At 31.7% G+C, this 20,888-nt stretch overlaps 1 protein-coding gene across 5 annotated transcripts in view; it reads left to right on the top strand.

The window, feature by feature from the left end:
• The window catches only part of LOC145252644 (oxysterol-binding protein-related protein 8-like), a 232,894-nt gene that overhangs the window by 137,083 nt on the left and 74,923 nt on the right, over positions 1–20,888 (top strand). For 4 of the 5 annotated variants that reach the window (XM_080112382.1, XM_080112381.1, XM_080112380.1 and 1 more), the window contains 2 exons: positions 11,509–11,661; positions 14,917–14,975. In XM_080112382.1, coding sequence (XP_079968508.1) covers positions 11,553–11,661; positions 14,917–14,975 — 168 coding nt within the window. In that variant the 5' untranslated portion in view covers positions 11,509–11,552. Of the gene's footprint in view, positions 1–9,665; positions 9,754–11,508; positions 11,662–14,916; positions 14,976–20,888 lie in introns of all 5 variants that reach the window. The other variant, XM_080112384.1, reaches the window with a different exon arrangement.

The raw sequence follows: 20,888 nt of genomic DNA on the forward strand, positions 1-20,888 counted from the left end.
CTACTGCTCCTAACTTGAATAATCACCATCTTGACACCTTGAATCCATTCTATAAATTATTCGTCTACTGCATATAATTTAGGAATTATTTGATAATCAAATATTTTCTACACAATGCAAAAAAAAAAAAAAAAAATGGAATACAATAAGCCAAAATAGCTTGTAGCAAATAGCCTAAAATAATTTTTTTTTAACACCTCCAGGTTCTGTAGATAATAGCCAAATAAAATAAAAAAACTTGTTTTTACATATTTTCGTTTTTAAATCATTGTTCAACCAGAGTTTTTTGACTGTTTAACCAGAGTTTTTTGACTGTTTAACCAGAGTTTTTTGACTGTTTAACCAGAGTTTTTTGACTGTTTAACCAGTTTTTTGACTGTTTAACCAGAGTTTTTTGACTGTTTAACCAGAGTTTTTTGACTGTTTAACCAGAGTTTTTTGACTGTTTAACCAGAGTTTTTTGACTATTTAACCAGAGTTTTTTGACTGTTCAACCAGAGTTTTTTGACTGTTCAACCAGAGTTTTTTGACTGTTCAACCAGAGTTTTTTGACTGTTCAACCAGAGTTTTTTGACTGTTCAACCAGAGTTTTTTGACTGTTCAACCAGAGTTTTTTTACTGTTCAACCAGAGTTTTTTGACTGTTCAACCAGAGTTTTTTTGTTTTTTTTTAAATGAATAAATGCGAAAGATTTTTTTTTTTTTTTTTTTTTCAATAATCATACCTATATTCCCATCAAAACGATTACTGTTATTAAAATCAAAAATACAAATCTTGAAATACTACGTATGTAGTGGAGATCAAAAACCCAAGCACATTTATTTGATATGCCTAATGTGCATGACTATTTTTCAACAGTTTAAAATAAATTAATGTTTCATGTTATTCATTTGTGATTTTATTATCCTATTTTTCCCTATATATATATATATATATATATATATATATGCAATTTTTTCTTTTACTTGGGAGTCACTTTTCAAGGCCCGAAGCCTGATCCCAGAAGATAAGGGTTAATGAATGTAAGGTGGTAGTGTAGTAATCGTTAATGGTGTAAATTGAGTAGAAATTGATTATTTTTTGCTTACATTGAATTTAAAGGCTACAAAGTTGTGTTCAATCGGTTGCTGATATTAAGTCATTAAAGTGGTTTAATAAAAAATAATTCCTTTAACTATTTGTTCACTAATTTTCAAGGGAGGTAATCTAAATAAACACTAACATAGCTAGAAAGGATATATCGCTGTAGCATAAGGAAGAAAAGTTAATTTATATAAAACATTTAAAACTTTATTTCAAGTGGTGAACTTTGCAAAGCAATAACAAGCCAACTATCATCCATGCAAATTGGTGATAATTGAAACGATGCACGTGTTTTGACTAAATTTAAAACGATCGTTCCAATTGGCCAGTAGAACATTGTGATCTCTTAGCTTCAGTCGAATTTCATGATTGCTTATCATCACACATGCTGATTGCAATGCTAGAGGCAAATAAATAGAATGTGCATCTCTGACGGACTATTGGGAGTTGAATGCTTATGCGTTCACAACCGATGCATATATCTGTGCAAAAAAAGTGTGAGTGGAAACGAGGCATAAATGCATTGATCTTGCACTTCACAAAGCATGATCTGCAGGCATGTTGATGATTCATTATGGACGAATCAGATGGTCATTGTTCTGGGATGTTGTTACTGTCTCACAAGACTTTCGATCGTCACATTGCACCGTTTATAATAATAATGTAATTTATGCTCAACTCTATATTATGTAGCAAGTTTATCCAGAACAGAACATTGATTACATTTCCTAGCAAAAATATGCTCCCTTTTTCTCTTTCTCTAATGCATATTTTTACTAATATGTATGTGTGTGCATATATATATATATATATAATTTTGTATGTACAGGGTCGAACAATAAGTGTCGTCCTAAAGAAAACAACGCTACCGCTTTATTTTATAACTTTTATTGACAAAATCAATTCAGGAAACTTGATTATGTAGTAGAGCTAATATTATTCAATGTAGCCGCCTTGAGCCTCGATCACTGCCTTGACATGGGTCGAACTGGGAGCGTGCCTTTTCCACAAGCGCCGGTAGGAGCTTGAAACCACACCAAAAACTATAACCATGGTCAGAAATTTTGTTTTCATCACCCTGGGCACGTCCCTATTATTCGAGGCAATCCAGTGCATTTTGAGGGTGCTGGCAATGATCCTGTTGTCATAACTTGGATTAATAGAGAGCATTAGTTGTACAGCGGCACATCTCTGATCTTGCTCATTGAATATTGTATCACTTTCAGACATAACAGAAAGCTCCTATAGCTCTTGGGGTTTGTATACAACTGACTGGTCTGCAGCAAAAAAAAAGAAAACCGGTTTTCATAAAAAGGGGGTAATACCGGGTAGGATGATCTCTTTTACTTGAGAGGTCACCACTTATAAAGACCTAGAGGCTACTCTAGGATAAAGGTCAAGTGCTGGATAAATGGTGAGACAACATGATCAGTAATCGTAGAACTTGGGAAGGGCATATATTATTTTAGAGACCAGTTCAATAGGAATTTAATCACATTACATTTGAAGGTGACCATGGCAACAGAATAGATACATTACACTCCTCATCAAGGAAGAGGTAATTCGTGGGAGGATTCTCATGACAACAGAGTATTCTCATGACAACAGAGTAGATACGTTGATGCTTTTTGTTTTTCTACTTCCTTTTGTAAAACTGAATTATGTTCTACAAAAACAACAACCCACCTTTTTCCTGTTTTCCTTCTTCCCATTTTCCCTTTCTCTTTTTATCTCCCCCCCCCCACTTCCGGGACTGGTTTTGTAACTTAAATACTGCAACCCTTTTCCCCTCTCCCATTGCAAAACTCATTCATGTTCTGCAGGATAATGAACAAAAACGATAAAATCCACTAGAAAACAACCAAACCGAACACTACAGATTAGCTATTAAAGATACAAAAAACTTGAAGAATAAAAAAAACTTTTACAAAATAACTGAATGCAACATAAATACTATTTCCAAATTAACTGGATTTGGCATTAAATAACCCAAAAAGGATTGTGCCGTAAAACAAAACAACCAAAGGAAAAGGTAATTCCTGGGAGGGTGGGCTCATGACATCAGAACAGATACTATACTGCCCTCCTCCCTTCTCCCAAAAGCATGAAGGAAATGCCTGGGGAGAGGGGTGGTATCATAACAACAGAAAATACAGCATCTTGAGAAGGATGGTATCATGACCATAGAACAGATAGTATACTACCCCTCCCTTCAAAAAGGTGGAGGTAATGCTTGATAGGATGGTGTCATAACTAACAAGCATATATTACTGCCCCCCCCCCACTTCCAGGGAAGAGTTAATATCTAGGAGAATGGTGTCATGACAACAAAATACTATACTATGCTACCACCTCTCTCACAAAAACAGAGGAGGAAATGTCTGGGAGGATGGTATCATAACAGAACAGATATTACAATGCTGAATCTTCCTCAGTTCATTACTTAAAGGAATTTTTATTTTTTTTATCTATGTGGAAAACTTGTTAAACACTTCCCTACACGTGGATGACTGAGCAAAGCTATGAACATCATCGAATGCCAATGCACTATGATGATAATTGAATACTAAAACTGCCAGTGAGATTCTCAGAAGAATGCAAACAATACAGTGCTTGCAGAGATCTGACCAAGTTGAAGCAGTTAGTTTAACCAGGTTTCACAGAAATTGTCAAGAATGTGAGTTCTGTTTCTTAGAAAAATTCTGTTCTTTTAATCTGCAAAAAGGGGATCTGTCATCTTATTCAACAAATATTTTTTTATGCAAGGGTAATGAAGTTAAAAGAACACCTTATGTTTCAAGGCTGCTTGATCCTTCTGTGGACAGTATCAAATACTCTCACAAACATTTCCTTATACTGATTGATTGTGGTCCAACTTAATTTTTATCTGTCGACGCATCAAGGCTCCTTGAGCATCATTCTATTGCATCATTCTATTGCGCTGCATTTGATGTTCTGTGGATTAGGTCTCTTTTCCTACCAGTCTAACAATCTGTGGTGTCTACTAAGCTTGCAGAAGTCTGATATGTAAGTTAGAATCAGATTTTTTGATTTTTCAAAGAATAAGCAGATACAGATAGTCTGAATTTTGGAGACTTCAAAATAAGGAGTCTAAGTCAGAATTTTTGGAATTCTGGAAGTTGGAGTGTAAGTCAGGCCTTATAACTTCCAACTTTGCAATCCTGATCTTTATTATTTCATTCCCCGCATAAGCATATGCACTTTGCAGTCCATCTGATGCACAACTGGTCTACAAATTAGCTAAAAGCATTGACAACAGGATGATGTTTTCAGGGAGTTATAATCAATTCTAAGTGACGGTCTTCTATAGGTTGATGGTTCAATCTTCAGCATAGGCAATACTAAAATACAGCTACAAATTATTGAAGATTTTTTATCTAATCATTGCTGATGAAACAAGAACGAGCTAGCCCTGTGCATTAAATAAAGAGTTCTTGAAATTCTGTGCACATTGCCGAGTTTAGCAAGATGCCCTTGAAGAAGATCAAAGGTTACATTTGCTAAGACTTTGTGCAAATAACATCCGAGATACAAACAGTATTCCAAATAATAATACAAAGAACATCAATGATACATATATAAAATAAATGTGGGATAATCATAAAAATAATGGATACTTCTGGAGTTTATGGACCATGCTGAAATATTATTTAGAAACACATTCTTAAAGTGGGGAGGAGGATTTATTAACTATTTTGTACTTTCACCTAACAATTTAATGAACAAAGATACCATAAAAATTGAATTTAACTTAAATCCTATCTAAAAAAAAATAGTGTGGTCCATAAATTGCAGACGTACCCAATAATGCTTTATTAATAATGTAAAAACACTAAATTCTTATCAATAAGTGGCTGTATTCAATGTTTTTAGTTGATTATATATGTACTGATTTCACGAAAATATAGTTTTGTTTCTTACAAATTTTTCTGATTGAATTTAAATAAAATTTGAAACTCGAATATCAGCGGAACCCACCACAATCACATTATGCCAATAAGTATTTTATGTTAATTTTTTTTCGTTTGACCTTGTACCCTCTAGCAAAGTTTCATCTAATTACCATGTTAATATAAATACGAAATACTTTCAGGGTTTGTATAATATTGTCACTTTTTTCATCTATGATTTACTTGCAATGTGTTATTTTATGCACTTAAACACCCTTCTTTCCCCATGTTAAGAATGGGTTTCTAAATAACATTATTATTTCAGCATGGTAGCATAAGTGCACAAGTACCTTTATTTGTTATATATTTGTTTTGTTTTACCACTAAATAACAAACGCATGTACTTAGTACATTTTGTTGTTTTTAACGCTTTTAGTGCATGTGTACTAAAAGCGTTAAAAACAACAAAATAGTATTGTTTGGAAATCAAATTTGAAAAACTCAGAATAAAAAATTAACTTTCTTCTGCTTTAGTTTTGAAAGCAGAAAAAACAGTTTTCTATTTTTAAGAGAATACAAACTGAATACACTCACTGTAGGCATTAGCGCATAGCAAGCCGTTTTCCTGTTAAATTATATATTCTGTAATTTTTATAAAAGATAACATTTTAAAGAAATTTCTGCACAAATAATAATTATCAAATATTTACATATTATAAATGAAAATAATTCTGAAACTATTATCTATATGAAAATGGATGATATATATACCGATTTATCTTATCAATTTTGAAATAGTCTTTGTCAACTTTGCTCGGTCATAACTTTGCTTCCTGTTGTCATAAGAATAAAAATCAAAAACCAGTAGAAATGGACATCTTTGTTTATATAGCCTGTAAAATTTCAGCCACATCCAATCAAATTTAACCCCACACATATGTATCCAAACATAACGTATGAAATGTAAATATTGAAAAAACAATTTCCCTTTTTGTTGTCGTCATTTTTTACCGTTTTTCATTTTTAACTTGGAGCATAAAAACATTGAATGCATAAAAGAAAAATAAATTAACATCATTCGAATGCTTATTCTATTCTCTTTTCATTAATGTAATTCTTTTAAATATTGACTAACAAATAAAAAATAACTTGTTGAAGCACATTAGGTATGTAATATTGCCAATGTCCATGAAAATACAGCATATGCTTGTAATGCTAGGGTTATTGTTTATTTGTAAATGCGGTGTTTTAAATTTTTTATAATAAATGATGAATCGAAGTTTAGAATTTTTTTTCAAACTATGACTATGGAAAAAATTTTTTACACTCTAATAGAACGTTCAAACATTGGCTCGCCAAATGGAAAAAATGGATCGCAAGAGAAACAAACAGGAATTATCCCTGTTGTTTAATGAAACATGCACTATACGTTTAAAAACAAACACAAAAAACATGACTCAATTCTACTGCAAATAACTTGTACATAAGAATCTACAATAAATAATCTTTCACAGCATTAAATAACCTATAAGGGTCGATATACTATTAAAAACCAACCAAATCTTCTCTATTAATTTAACGTCGCTTTTCGGACGTTTTCTGACATTACACAAGCTCACCTTCCAATGATTCAGCAAATCAATTGTCTCTAAATTCCAAGTTAGATTATAAATTAAATGACAAACCATTAAAAAATTCCAGAAGTCATATTTTGAATTTTTCTAGCAAAGAAGTTACTTGGAATCTAAAGAGATAGTAATAAGGAAGTCAAGATAGTATGTTTTGGGCAATGGAAGAAACAAAAAAAATATACCTCAAACCAGAATCAAACCAGGCAGCATTCTGTTATTTTCTTTCATTTTCCATCTTGTATTTGAGGTTTGGCGTTTTGTGAATGACTTCCATCTTTTCTTGTCTACCATTTTGCTTGTGTTTCCTGCTAGGATCATGTTGTCACTGAATCCCTCCATGTCTTGCGCATTGGTTTTGTGTCATCGACGTCAATGTGGAACCCACTTTGGAGCATTTCAGATGACTGATGGCAGGTGACGTGACTGTACCAGTTGAGGTGTCATTGTGCAACATCTATGTGAAAAGAAATAATTTTGTTGGCAAGCCGCCTTTTTAAAATGGGTCATGTGCATTTTTGATAACCCAGCATTTTGCAATTTTTTTGTCCGCTGTTTGGCGGTCAATCAAAGTAGAGCTGTGCATCAATGGCTATGTAAAGAGAAATGCGATAGTTCATGTGCGTATCTGAAGAAGAATTTGTCCATGCTGCCCTTTGGTACCAAAATTAGGCCAGCAGCGTATAGACCATTGTTGAAGTGGGTAGTTCTGTCCGAGGTATGGTCCTGTGCAGTTTTAGGAGGTCCACCCTTCCAGGCTTTAACATATCCCCCTTTGAAAAGAGGTTAATTTATTGCTAATAGGTCTGAAGCATTCCTACCAGAAAATGCTAACGAAGTTGTCTAAGTATCTTTTGGTTGCTCTTCCTCTATGGCACTGGCTTTTCATAATCTACGTTCCAAAGTTTGTGTCACATCTTTTTTGTAGGAGGGTGATAGATAACCATCTATACTGAGTATTGGATTTTCTAATGCATCATGTGATACTTTCTGTTGAAAAAAAAACGATTTCTTTTTTCTTTTTTTCTTTTACATTTATCAAACCAGCTTCATTTTTGAAAAAGAGTTGAAAGTTAGGAAAATATATGGTAATTAAGCTAAACAGAATCTTCTGTTTCATCCCTGTAAGGAATCGTCAGGCGAAAATGCATGGAATTTGTGTTACCTTGTGTTTTTATATATCCATGTGGCATTTAGTTTTGCTATCTAACCGAACAGATTCATTAAAAAAAAATGTTCTGCAAGCACACACATGAAGATAAGCTCAACTATTAATTCAACACATTTTAAAAAAGAGTGCGTCACAGAACAGTACAAAGTACAAATCGGACAAACTTTTGTCTAAGTGAAGCTCAGCCATTGGCTAATGAAAACTTGAACTGGTGGGTGAGAATAAAAATAAATCTGATTGGTTAGTTAATTGCCATATATTTTCATAACTTACTACCTAGTTAGACTCATTTATTGACCACCATTGAAGTAAATACTTTAAATCAACATATAAAATACATCTCCTCATTACATTTTATATGGACACATGAAATAATATGTATATTTATCTTTGTCCGTTCCACTTTTCTTGAAAACTATTTGGTCAATTTAGCTGAAATTTTGATATAGACATTTGTTATAAGGTCCAGCGAATTAAATATTATGGTATCTGTTTGATGTACAGTAAGAGATTAGTAGTTATGCAAAATAAGTACAAATTTAACCATATTTAATTTGACATAAAGCAATCATTCCAAGTCAATGGTCTATAACTTTTTCCTGTCTATAGTGAGTGTGTGTGTGTATATATATATATATATATACATATAAGGATATAAATATTATCAAGTAGATTCCTTCTTGAAAGGGATGCTCAATATTCTAAATAGAATATTAATATGAGGAAAAATTAAATGGCTGATAAAAAATTTACCTTGTTTCTTGAATCATCAAATGTTCAAAATTAATATAATATTTTTTCCTTAATTTGTTACAATTTGAAAATTTATACGTTGAATTAAGAAAAAACTATTATATTCTCTGCTTTCGAACATTTCATGATTCAGTAAATAATGTGAATTTTTTTTTATCAGTCATCATTTAATTTTTCTTCATTTAGAAGTTTAAAGTATTTTATTTGAAAAAAAAAATTGAGCTTAAATTCCTAAGTATATCAAGGTCAACATACTTCAGACTTAGCACTTGAGTAAGCCAACTTACAGCTAAAAGATTCACAATTACAAAAGGGAATTCAGCTATATAATGATGAAAAAAAAACAAGGAATCTTCTATTAATTTGTTAAATAGAAAATAGGAACTATCTGCTGTTTACGATGTAGTTGTTTCGGATATTAAAAAACAGGACAGCTTTTAAATTCATGGCTTTTCAGGGGAAAATAACACTTCCTCAGTAACTATATATAATGAAAATAATGGATTTGTATCCCAAAGCCAATAAAATGATTCAGTGAATACTTTCTCTGACTTTGTCTTATTTGAATCTTTATTCATCTGTTCTTCAAAACATCAAGTTCATTATAAACTCCTGACAGAAAATGAAAATCATTTTCTTTTATTGACTTGAATCCGATTTAGAGAAACTAATGATTCGCTTAATTACATCTCTGAACTTGCTGTCTTGGAAACTAAATTAAAGACGTCAGACGTCATCTCTTCTAATGCTAGTATTCGTCATCAATGGAACAATGTTCAAATCCTCTTGTCTTCCTCATTGAATGGGGCTAAACAGACAGATAAGGCTCTTTATTCCAATGGTCATTGCAGTACCTTATTTAGCCACAATTTTAATGACTTTTTCCTTATTTCTTAAACTTTTTAGCCAGCTTAAATATTAGTGGAATGCATGAATAATAAAATTAATATACTCCAACTGTTTTATTTGTTTTTGTTTTTTTTAAAGAAAACATTAAATTTAAACAAAAGAAAAAGAATTTTGTTGAAACTATATATATATTATATATTTGCTTTTACTCCAGTCTCCTTAAGTCTACAGTTATGCAAATTCTTTGATTTGTCATCATTCGTTCGTTAGGCATGGCAACAGCAGCCCAGAACTGTCATCCGATTCTGTCCCAGATCTTATTGCAGCAAATCACGCCATCTTATGAACGCTTAGCCAAGTAGGTGCTTCAAATATTCAAACAAAAATCAAATTAACAGGAATATGTTTTAAATTTATTTTAAAAAAAAAGATCCTCATTGCATAACTTCCTTCATAAATACATTTCTCAAAAAATGTTTTCAATGAAATAAATGAATAATTAAATAATATAAATCACAAGCATTAAAATGTTGATGATTTATAAAATTATCATAAATAAAAATAAAAAAATATAAAAACTTAATAGGATTTAAATGATTTTTTTTTTTTTTTTTTTTTTTGTGTATAATTCCAGATTAATATTTACCAGGGGTGAAGCCATCAATGAAGTTTTAACAAGGTTAATTCAAGAGTGCTCAATACCAAAGAAGGGCAAGATATACTTTTTGTTTTACATAAGCATTAATATGTCACTACACATTCAAGAGCATGTTTCGGTCAGCGAGTTAGAAGTAACTCAAGACCTCTCCAAGCAATATTGCTTAAACAAAAGTTAAGTCCGTAACTCTTGCATAAGCAACATTGCCTTGTAACTGGCTTACCGAAACAGGCTCATAAATGTGTAGCGATTTATGTAAAACAAAAAAGTATATGTATGTGTGTGTGTTTTTTTTCTTTTATTTATTTATTTTTTTTCAAAAGATATTGCAGCTAAAACTTTTTAGTATGATCACCAAATAGGCATAACAAATGACTTCACACTGAAAAACGTAATTGCTTTGACTGCTATTTATCTCCAAGATCAAATAATCAAGTTTTAACTGTTCTTTAATTCTAAAGTATTTTGTTTAATATTTGATAAAGGTGAAGCTTGCATGTATCATTTTGGACATGTGAAAAAATTAAATTTCTACATGGGTGGTTCTAGGCGAACACAAAATACTGATGCCCATGATTATTGCTGTGTTATCCTTAAAAAATGAGCAAAAAGGTGAACAAAAAATAATTTTTGATTAATCATAATAATCATCATCATAACATTCATTTTTACCTGCTGACATGTGTGTGACGGCTTTTAGAAATTTGCTTCTAACTGAACCTATCTCTGGCCAGGTCATTATTTCTCCCACGTTTTCACAAATCTATCCTCCTCACTTCCATTTTTTTTTTTTTCCTTAGCCTTTTCCTTACTAACCCGACTGTAAGATGTAGATTATTATGTTAGAATTTTTTATGGTAATTTGTTCAAATTAATTTGCAAAGGCCAACCTGAAATCAGAAGTGACACCAAACGAATGTTTGTCTCAGAATTTTCAGTTTCTTTTTCTTTTCTTTTTTTCTCTGAATTTCATTCAGGTAGAAACTTCTAAAATCCGACAAATGGTTGGATTATAAATGGCTACAATTTAAATCACAGTAAGACATTTTTTTTTAATCAAATTTTTTTGCTATACTAAATGGAGTGGCAAGATAAACTTTTGGTAAGAATTTTTTTTCTTTTTGTCAAGTCTCACAGTATAAGTTGATTTTTACTCAAAATTTTCTTTTTATTTTCTTGTAGCTGACTGATTTCTGTGTTTCTCACTTCTAAACTGTTCTTTCAATTCTGATTGAACCAATGTATTTGATAGGTTGTCACTTATAGTTGCTGCTCATAAATCCTTAGAAAGCAGATTAGATTTTTCTATTTTTTCTCAATATTTTTTTTTACTCGTTACTGTGTTTTTATTCGTTATATCTTTTTATCATTTTTTTTTGGGGGGGGGGGATCATAACTATTTAAATCAATCATTAATATTTTCCTTTTCTCCATTTTTTTTTTTTTTATGTTCAGAAATAAATTTTTTTAATGCAACCAAAATTTATGGAGGAATTATAATGCCACGCCCTCACAGCTTATCCGAAGGTATAACCAATGTTTCCAAAGATGGATGCACCAATCTCCAAAAGTCTCATGAAATATCCAAAAGTAGCCACAATGGACAAGGTAAGAGAACAAACTATAAAAAAAAACCCAAAAATATTGCATTGCAGTAAGCCATTGCCAGATTTGGATGAAGAGAAGAAGCTCTTGGTTACATTCCTACTATTACCTCCGCGCACATCTCTTACAATAGAATGAAGATTTTCAATATTTTAAGATTCTAATATTGTACAGCATGCCGAGCCAAGAGTTAACTGTCCACATGCTTTTATTCAACTCACTTCTTGTCTGATGTTATGTGTGATGATGATAGTCTAGTACTAATTTGATTCTTCTTGAATTAATTCCATATGTGTTCTTCGATCAGAAAAATACTTATAAAGAAACAATGACACCTGTTTTTATAGTTCATAGGAAACAAAAAGTGTTTAAATCATTCCAGGAAGCAGGTGACATACCGCCAACAGTGTAAAATCAGCTGTCAGAAAATGCATCACTCTCCACTGAAATCTATGAAAGAAAAAGACGGTGGCAGCACAGGAAGTGGAAATCACTTCCAGCTCCGATGTCATTCCCCTCGGACTCTGTTATGAGAACGGGAAAATAACTTGTTCTCCTTCTTAAATGCAGTATCCAACACTGTAATGAAATTAGTATATTTGATTTTCTCTGAAGTTTAACTCTTTTGATATTATATCTGGTCGACATTCTTTCTATAGGAATGACTATCTTTTGATTGTTTGGACAATAAATAGATGGCAGTAAATCCCTATAATGGTCTTTAACAATCTCACTACCATTGGGATAATATGCCGCAGTAGACATAAAAAAGTCTATTAGAATTAATTATTTCAAATTCAAAAGCTCTTTGTCTTATGTTAATTTACCACATTAGAATATTTGAAAAATATTCAGGAATATGAGTTCTCTGCTTTTTAGCAGAAATCCTATATATATGTATATTTTAATCTAGAAAAAAATGGATTCTTGCTAAAATTGCTCTAGTCTTTTATGGATACCTGTTCTCTGATTTTTAGTCAAAATCCATTTTTCTTTTATCCCCTGTTTATATGAATTTTATTTCTTTCGTCCACTTTCTTACTTTATCTGTCTTTTTTCGTATGTTTTCTGTTTTCCACTTCCTCTCTTTCTATATTGACTTACCTCCCTTTTCTGTCTGACAGTGAAAACTGAAAATGTTAATTTTACCATGAAGGCAAAGACTTCAAACGATTTATGGTAGAGGGGAATTTTGTTTTATCAAAGTATGATTTCCTGTCGCCTTCCCCCACATGAGCATTCTGTGTCTTTCTCCTGTTTTGACTTTATTTTTAATATGTTGTTACTACTTATCGTTAGCACATCATCCAATCTATTTTTACTTGTTCTTTTGCGAAATCCTTTCTTCACACACACACACACACGGGAAGGCTTAGGACCCACAACCTACCCACCCAAGTTGAAAAATTTATCTCAATTGCAGCTTTTTTTTACCATTGGCTACTTCACATACAGAATACTTCAGAAGTGCTAAGTTGTATTTTATTGCCAGTACCAATCAATGTCTTCTTTCAGTACTATTGGGATACATAGTTTAACCATAAATTACTAATTACAAATTGTTTAGGCTTACTATCATAGATTTGAAAAATTTAGATATAAACTAAAGGATAGAAAAGTTGATGTGATTTTTCAAAGAAAAACAAATTGATAGTAAAATTGTTAAGTTACAATAAAAAAAAATATTTTTATTGTTAACGAGTAACTTCACCCTTCAGATTTTGTCATTCCAATCAAATGGCACTATAGAAAAGACTATTTGCCTATCTGCTAACTATTTCAAAGCTATTAAATCTAGGCATGTGAGATTTTGTAGGAATGATTCCTTTCTATGCAAACTGTCCAGAAGTAGCAGAGTAAGTGTGATCACATCTTTTGGGTACCTGCCTCAGAAAATAAATATTAGAAAAAATGTAAGAGATTTATACCGATTTGAAAATAATATGGGCTACACACGCACATATATATTCAATACTAAATAAAAAAAAATAACTTAAAACTTTCCTACAGTTGCTGTGAAAACTTAGAACTGATGATGGAAGCCCACTATAGAAAAATACTAAATAAGGGTAGTAAAGAAAAAATAAAATAAAACACATAGGAAAAATGATAAATATAGTAAGATATTTGTTTGCAAGATTATTGTTTAGGAAAAACTAACAGTTTCATCAAATTTGGGTGGGTTCCTATTCATGACTTATTTTGTTGATTTCACATGAACTTGGCTTTGATAATAACCTTGACACAGCTTTGGAACCAGCCACAGGTCTTCTGACTTTGTCTACTCTCAAAACTCTGGTGATCCTGGCCTTTAGTTCGTCCTTCATGTTGCATTCTACTCTGCCCCCACATAAAGAAGTTGAAGGAGTCTAGTTGAAATAGCAAGGAAGCCACATATAAGGAGAAGTTTGATCAAGAAACTTTTAACAGATAAGCCTAGGTCTTTCAGCGATATGGCAGCGAGCTGTCTTGCTTCCATACATACAGCCCACTTTTACCTACCCAATTGATCCAGGGTTTCACTATAACATGAATTTAGTCATCAATGTTCAGTCTAAGACTCTCAAGAAAGAAATTGAGGTGACAATAGTGATGATGCTTTTTTTCTCTCATATCTCCTTGTATTTGAATTCTGAATCCTTCAATTTCTTTTTGACCTTTTCTGCCATTCTTCTGTGGATGTTGAAGAAGTTTAAAATCTTATTTACCCTTCTGATGTGAATTCCAAGAAGAACTGTCTCTTACACAAACGTAGAGGTCCAAAATTGTCCATAATTATTTGAAAAAATATTAAGATGCATAAAATTAAGCAGTTAAAATTACAAAAGAATATATAATCTCTACCTAATATTAATAAAATCTTTTTTTCGTATAAAGATGTCCATATGGTGTGTTAAGTTTTCTACTGAAAATGTTTGTATCTCTAATTTTAATGCAGTCAAATCATAAAATTCTACATACTACAATACAAAATATTTAGGCAAATTCAAAATTATGTTAAGCTCATAACAGCCATTTTTCTGCACTTTTTTTTCACTATCACAGTCAATGTTTGTGATTTTATTAAAGTCTTTTTAACGATCCAAAAGTGTTTCAGTTAATGTTCAATTAAAACCGAGTTAGTTATTCATGGAATTTAATGGCTATTTTTATCAATAAAAAAAATATTTGCTTTTTTTTTTTTCATTGCTGTGATACAAATAATTTGAACTCAAAAAGAAATTTTTTTTTTATTTTATATCTTCTAATTCAATTCAGGACCTGATGATGATCCGGATGGAAGCAGCGAAACTTTATCTCAGGGGCAAAGAGCCAAAGTAAGTCTCTTTTGTTTATTTCTATTCTGCACTTACTGTTAAAAAATATTTAAGAAAGTTTATAATTTTATAAAGGGAGCACAAAAAACAGTCCTTAATTTCTAACGGATATAGAATGTAACTTTGTTGCTATATTCTCCTGCATTTGTAGATTTGGTTGCATGATTTCAGTTTTGTGGGCCCTATTTTCTTGCTTCCCACCAAGGAAAAATTTAAGCATAAGATCTTTTTTTTGTGTATGTGTGAGGACATACACTCTAGATGGAACAAAAATAAAAATTGCCCCAGTAAAGGAGGATTTCTCTTTTGATCAAGAACATAACAGATACTACACTTTTATCATAACCCAGAGGTCAAGTAAAGTTCAGTTTCATCTAGTATTGATTGGTATCACAATCACTCGTGCTTAGTATTTGTTTTATTAGTGTAATAATTTTTTTCAAGTGGCTCATGTCATCACTGGGTAAAACTATTTAAATTTTTATTTTTATTTTTCCTTCGTACATGATGAGCAGAGTTCATGTAATACAACCTGGGATAATCTGCAAACATGCAGTACACTATCACGCTGGATATACTGCAGAGAGTTTCTTGAACATAATTATCATATCTACATTTGCATAGTAACAAGTAGAACATACTGTGGAAACGGGGGCCCAAATTTGTGATTCTAATTCTGACTCCTGAAATGTTAAAAGATCCAAACAATTTTCTACACACACACACACACACATATATATATATATATATATATATATATATATATATCTCCAAATCGGTGAAAGGGAAATTATTCCCAACCCAGATTTAGGAAAGACTGCACTTTCATATAAATAATTGAATTCATTGAAAAGTATTGCAAACACAAACAAATAACATCTACATAAAATGTGATACATCCAGGGGTAGAAGTTTCGAATCTCGCTAGATTCAGCCACTCTGATGAGTTGTAGACGATGTCAATGAATAATTTTAAACTATATATATGCTGCTTGGGGGTACCAAATTGATAAAAGAAAATTATTCCCAAGTCACATTTAGGTAAAAATGCTTTTTTGTATAAATAATTGAATTCATTCAAAAGTATCGCAAACAAATAACATATATATATAATGAGTTCTATTTTCTCAACTCTGCCAGCTAGCTTTCATGACAATACTCCACCAATTGGAACCAGAGACATAAAAGATAATTTGCAGAATCAAAAAATCAATTATGAAAATAAACAAAAGAAAAAGCTCTGCCGTCTTCAATCAGATTTGCATTAATGATTTTCTACATATATATATATATATATGTATATATATATTTGTCATTTCTGCTTTTCTTTGGCACACTTCTCAACTTCCTCATTAACATCAATTTCTGTTGATTAAACTTGCCTGATAAACTGTTGTGATGCTTTGCTGGTTAGCAATGACAAGTTTCTTGAACTTACTCGACCCACTCCTAGTTCTGGCCATCACATCAGCACCACCTCATCCCTGTGCTCCATTAGAACCACCAAATTAACAAAGCTTCAGGACAACCTCGATAATCTCTCCATCCAAATATACTTTCTCCACATTTGATTTCTTATCCTTTTCCGTTGTCTTACACGTCTTGCACACAAACTCATTATCATTTCTTTCCAGATTAGTTTTAGAAAATTTTACTAAATTCAATTATGTATTTGTTTCTAAATGAAGTTTTCACCATGAAAAATCAAAAAGCTTCACCACATAAAATTAACTCATAACTAAGCTTCATCTTCAATTTTCATTTTACCATTTTTTTTTTTTTTACTATGAAGTATTTTAGTGTTCAACTTTATTGCACTTTTATGCTTATAAATAATTGTTGGAAAATCTTTGTTAATAACATGTTGGACGCCTAGTACATGTTCATCAAAAAATTGTCCTTGTATCTATCACTTCAAGTTATTTTGTCTGATTTTAAAAATCTTACCCAAATAGCATTTAAGCTGTTTGTTGATGTTGGTAATCTTTTAAATTAACATATTTAAAGTGAAAACATTATTACGTACTTACATGTCCTGACGAAATTAGTATAAATTCCAAAATTTACAAAAAAAATGATCCAATAGATGGCATGCTAAAAGTATCTTAAATTAAGAAAATAAGCCATATTCCCAGATATTAAGTTTAAAGAAGGTAGACTCTCAATTTAAGTCAAAGGGTTATCTCCCTTGTTTGCTGTACTGAATTGGTTGTACCACTCTCCCACATTAAAACATACAATAAAACTTGATAATTCAATAAATTCTATTTTTACTTATAATAATTCTTCTACTGGATCGTTTTTCATATTTTTTTGGAATTTTTACTAATTTTGTCATGACATGTAAGTTTGTAATGTTTTCACCTGAAATGTGTTGGTTTAAAAGATCACCAATATAAACAAGCCCCAATTTTTTTTTTTTTTTTTTTTTTTTTTTTTTTTTAATAATCACCTGAAACATAATCAGCAATGGAGATAACTCATTTTAAAATGAAGACTATAATCGTAAGTTTAAATATTGTTTATCTTTTAGTTTAAAAAATTTGCAAACAATTCAAAATTAAAAACTTGTATAACACCTAGTAGAGATAGCTAGTTAATATATATGAAATTGCTTTTCAATTAAAATGTAGGCAAAATTTTATTTTATTTCAATAAATCATTGAATTCCAATATGTTTTTATAATGTTTTCAAGTGTAATTTTTCTAATATTTGCATGATTGTTTTTTTTTTTTTTTTTTTTTTTACTTATAAATAAATATTCTTTAAAACTAGTGGGGGTACCCAGCATTGCCCGAGTGTTTGGAGATGTGTATGTGTGTTAAGGGGGGGGGTAAAGTAAAGAATAAGCGAAGTAATAGCCCTGTGTAAATACCCCCCCCCCTCCCAAAAAAAACAGAACAGCGAACAAACGTCAAACCAGTTTTAAAAAATCGGAAAGACAAAAGGCCAAAATAAAGGTAAAAATGATGAACATGTTCGGGAAAAAACAAAAAAAACAAAAAAAAAAAAAAACAACTAAAAGCAAAAAAAAAAAAATGGCAAAAATAACCCTTCGATTCGGTGAAGTCCATGCTGTGTTTCACCCATTCCATTCCAGTTTGTTTAAGCAACTAGAAAGCAAAATAAAATGGAAATGATGTTTTAAATGTTAATTTTATATTAAAAAAAAACAAAACTGGAAAGAATTTTTTTTTTTTTAGTGTAAAAATGCTGGGGAAAAAAATGGTAATTAAGCAACGTAAAAGTAAGCATGGGATAAACATTAATGTTTGTGGGAATGTCACTATTGGTTAATTCCGTGGTGCGTTTCACCCAATAAGAAGCATAGAACGGAAACGCATGGTGAAATTCCATTCCAAGCTTTTTAAGCAACTACGAAGTACAGAAAATTGAAACCGGTGTTCCTTCATAACTGTCCCTTGTGAACGATCCTACAATGGTGTAAGTGGTGATGGGGGTAGGAGGAATTAATTAGAGAGAAAAGAGTTTACTACTTCCATTGATTTTAACGGATTTTGGCAGTGAACTCTCAGCAGAAAAAATATAGGAATCTACGATTATGGAGGAAGTGGAGAGGTAATATGCCTATAATACACATCAGATATTGTGCTGCAGTTTGTGCATATTACATTTGCATGAAATGTCTTGATTTTTAATCCTATTAAGGTCAAAATCAGACGGGGGGGGAAATGAGTTTATTTTATATATATATATATATATATATATATACATACTAGCCGGGGGGGGGGTACCCGGCATTTCCCGGGTGTTTAGAGGTGTGTGTGCTCGGGCGGTGGGGGGGGGTAATCAAAACATAAGAATAAGTGACGTAAAAACTTTAAAAAATCGAAAAAAACACAAAAAAACTAACGTAAGGCAAACGAACGATGTTAAATGTAAAAAACGGAAAAAGAAAACAGAAAAACGAACGTTAAAACTTCTTTAAAAAATCTGAAAAATAAAAACAAAAAAAAAACAAACTCTGGAAAAACAAAAAAAAAAAAAACTCTGGAAAAATGGCTGAAATAAACCTCCAGGTGTTTTTGGGTGTGTGTGTGTGGTCAGTCGGGGTGGGGAGTGTTAATGAAAACCTAAGAATAAACAAAGTAAAAAAAAAAAAAAACAGAAAAGCGAACGTTATGTGAAAAATAGCTTAAATAACCCTGCTTTAATATTAAAATTTAAAAAATCGAAAAAAAAAAAAAAGAAGACATCTCACACCACAATTCGAACCCAAAACCTTTAGATAATGACCCAGCGCTCTAACCAACTGAGCTAAGACGACATACACGAAATTAGGTCATTTTTTTAAAATCTTTAAACTAAATCAGGTTACAACGTCGTATGACGCATGCGTAGAAGCGACTTCATCATGAGAGGACGGTTTTTGCTGAGACCCCCTCCTGTAGAAAAGTGCTGATTTCAGGGTGAAAAAAATTAACGTTTTTGGCCAATTTTTCGATATTTGTCGGGCGAAGGATGGGGCTTTCATATGAGACCAAATTTGTGAATTTTTGTTCTGTCTGTCGAAAGTTTTTAGCAGACACACACATACATACATACGTACATTTTCGCTTTTATATATAGACTAGCAGGCGTTGCTCGGGACCGTATAAACAATGAAAAAACAAAAGCAGATATTGAACATATGTTTTATTCTTAGGGGAGAGGAATCTTTCATCTCAAGTTTTAGCGTTAAAAACAAACATTTGTCTTTTATAATATAGATAATGACAAGTTTTTTTGGGGCACCCCTCGAAGATAACTGATCAGTTGACCAACTTCTAGTGGTCCGTTTGACGTGAAATTTCGATATTTGTCATCCGGGTGATGGGGCTTCGATATGATACCAAATTTGTCGAGTTTGGTTCCGTCTTTCAAAAGTTTTAGCGTTACAAACAAATATACATACACACAGACGTTTGGCTTTTATATATATAGACTAGCAGGGCTACCCGGCGTTGCTCGGGACCGTATAAACAATGAAAAAACAAAAGCAGATATTGAACATATGTTTGATTCTTAGGGGAGAGGAATCTTTCATCTCTATGTATTATTTGTTTTATCTACCCTAGGACTGATATTGTTCATGTTTTATCCCTAGCATAGGTAATTTACAGCATGTATATGAAATTGTTTTACCTTAGGGAGAAGAGAACAGGTAATATACAACATAATGTGTCTATATTACATCCCTGGCAACGCCTAGAAACCAGCTAGAACATGTATTTCAGTCAATCTTTATTATATCCTGGGCTATGCCGGGAAACCAGCTAATCTCTTTTTAGTGACTTGACCACCAAAATACCTCCCTAAGTGTGTCCTTTCTTTTGAACTTATTAGATATAGGTATCTAGAAATGTGTGTGAAATTTTGTTGAATGCATTGTTCACTATGATTTTCTTATTGTTCTACACAATATCAACTGTAGCGAAATAACACAGTAAACTTAGTGTAGTGTTAGAATAAAGAGCAAAGGAAAAAATTAGAATCATATTTTGTAATTGCAAATCTAAATTTGCTAGCATGTACCAGTATTTGCCAGGTTGTGGAAATTTGGAACTTATAACATATGTAGTGGCCTTTTCCTAGATACCTATTGCTAAAAATTATACTTTCATTTTGTTAGAAAAATCTCTCTTCAGATGCCCTGCATCATTCAAAATAAAAACAAATATTTTTATAATTGTTTCAGTATATTGCTACACAATGTGAAAGTTTTTAACGTTTGTAAAAAAAATCATGAATGTGCTTATATTGCAAAAAAGAAAATATCAGTGCACAGTATTGAAAGTGTTTGAGATTCAAAAGTCTGTAACATTTCTACTAACTTCATAAGATGTCATGTGAGAAACTGAATTGAATATCAAGACATTATCTGAAGCGTTTTTATTTTGGTGTAACATATG

This window comes from Euprymna scolopes, chromosome 29 (genome assembly GCF_053919585.1).
Source record: "Euprymna scolopes isolate OS-2025 chromosome 29, ASM5391958v1, whole genome shotgun sequence".
NCBI classification, from domain to species: Eukaryota; Metazoa; Mollusca; class Cephalopoda; order Sepiida; family Sepiolidae; genus Euprymna; species Euprymna scolopes.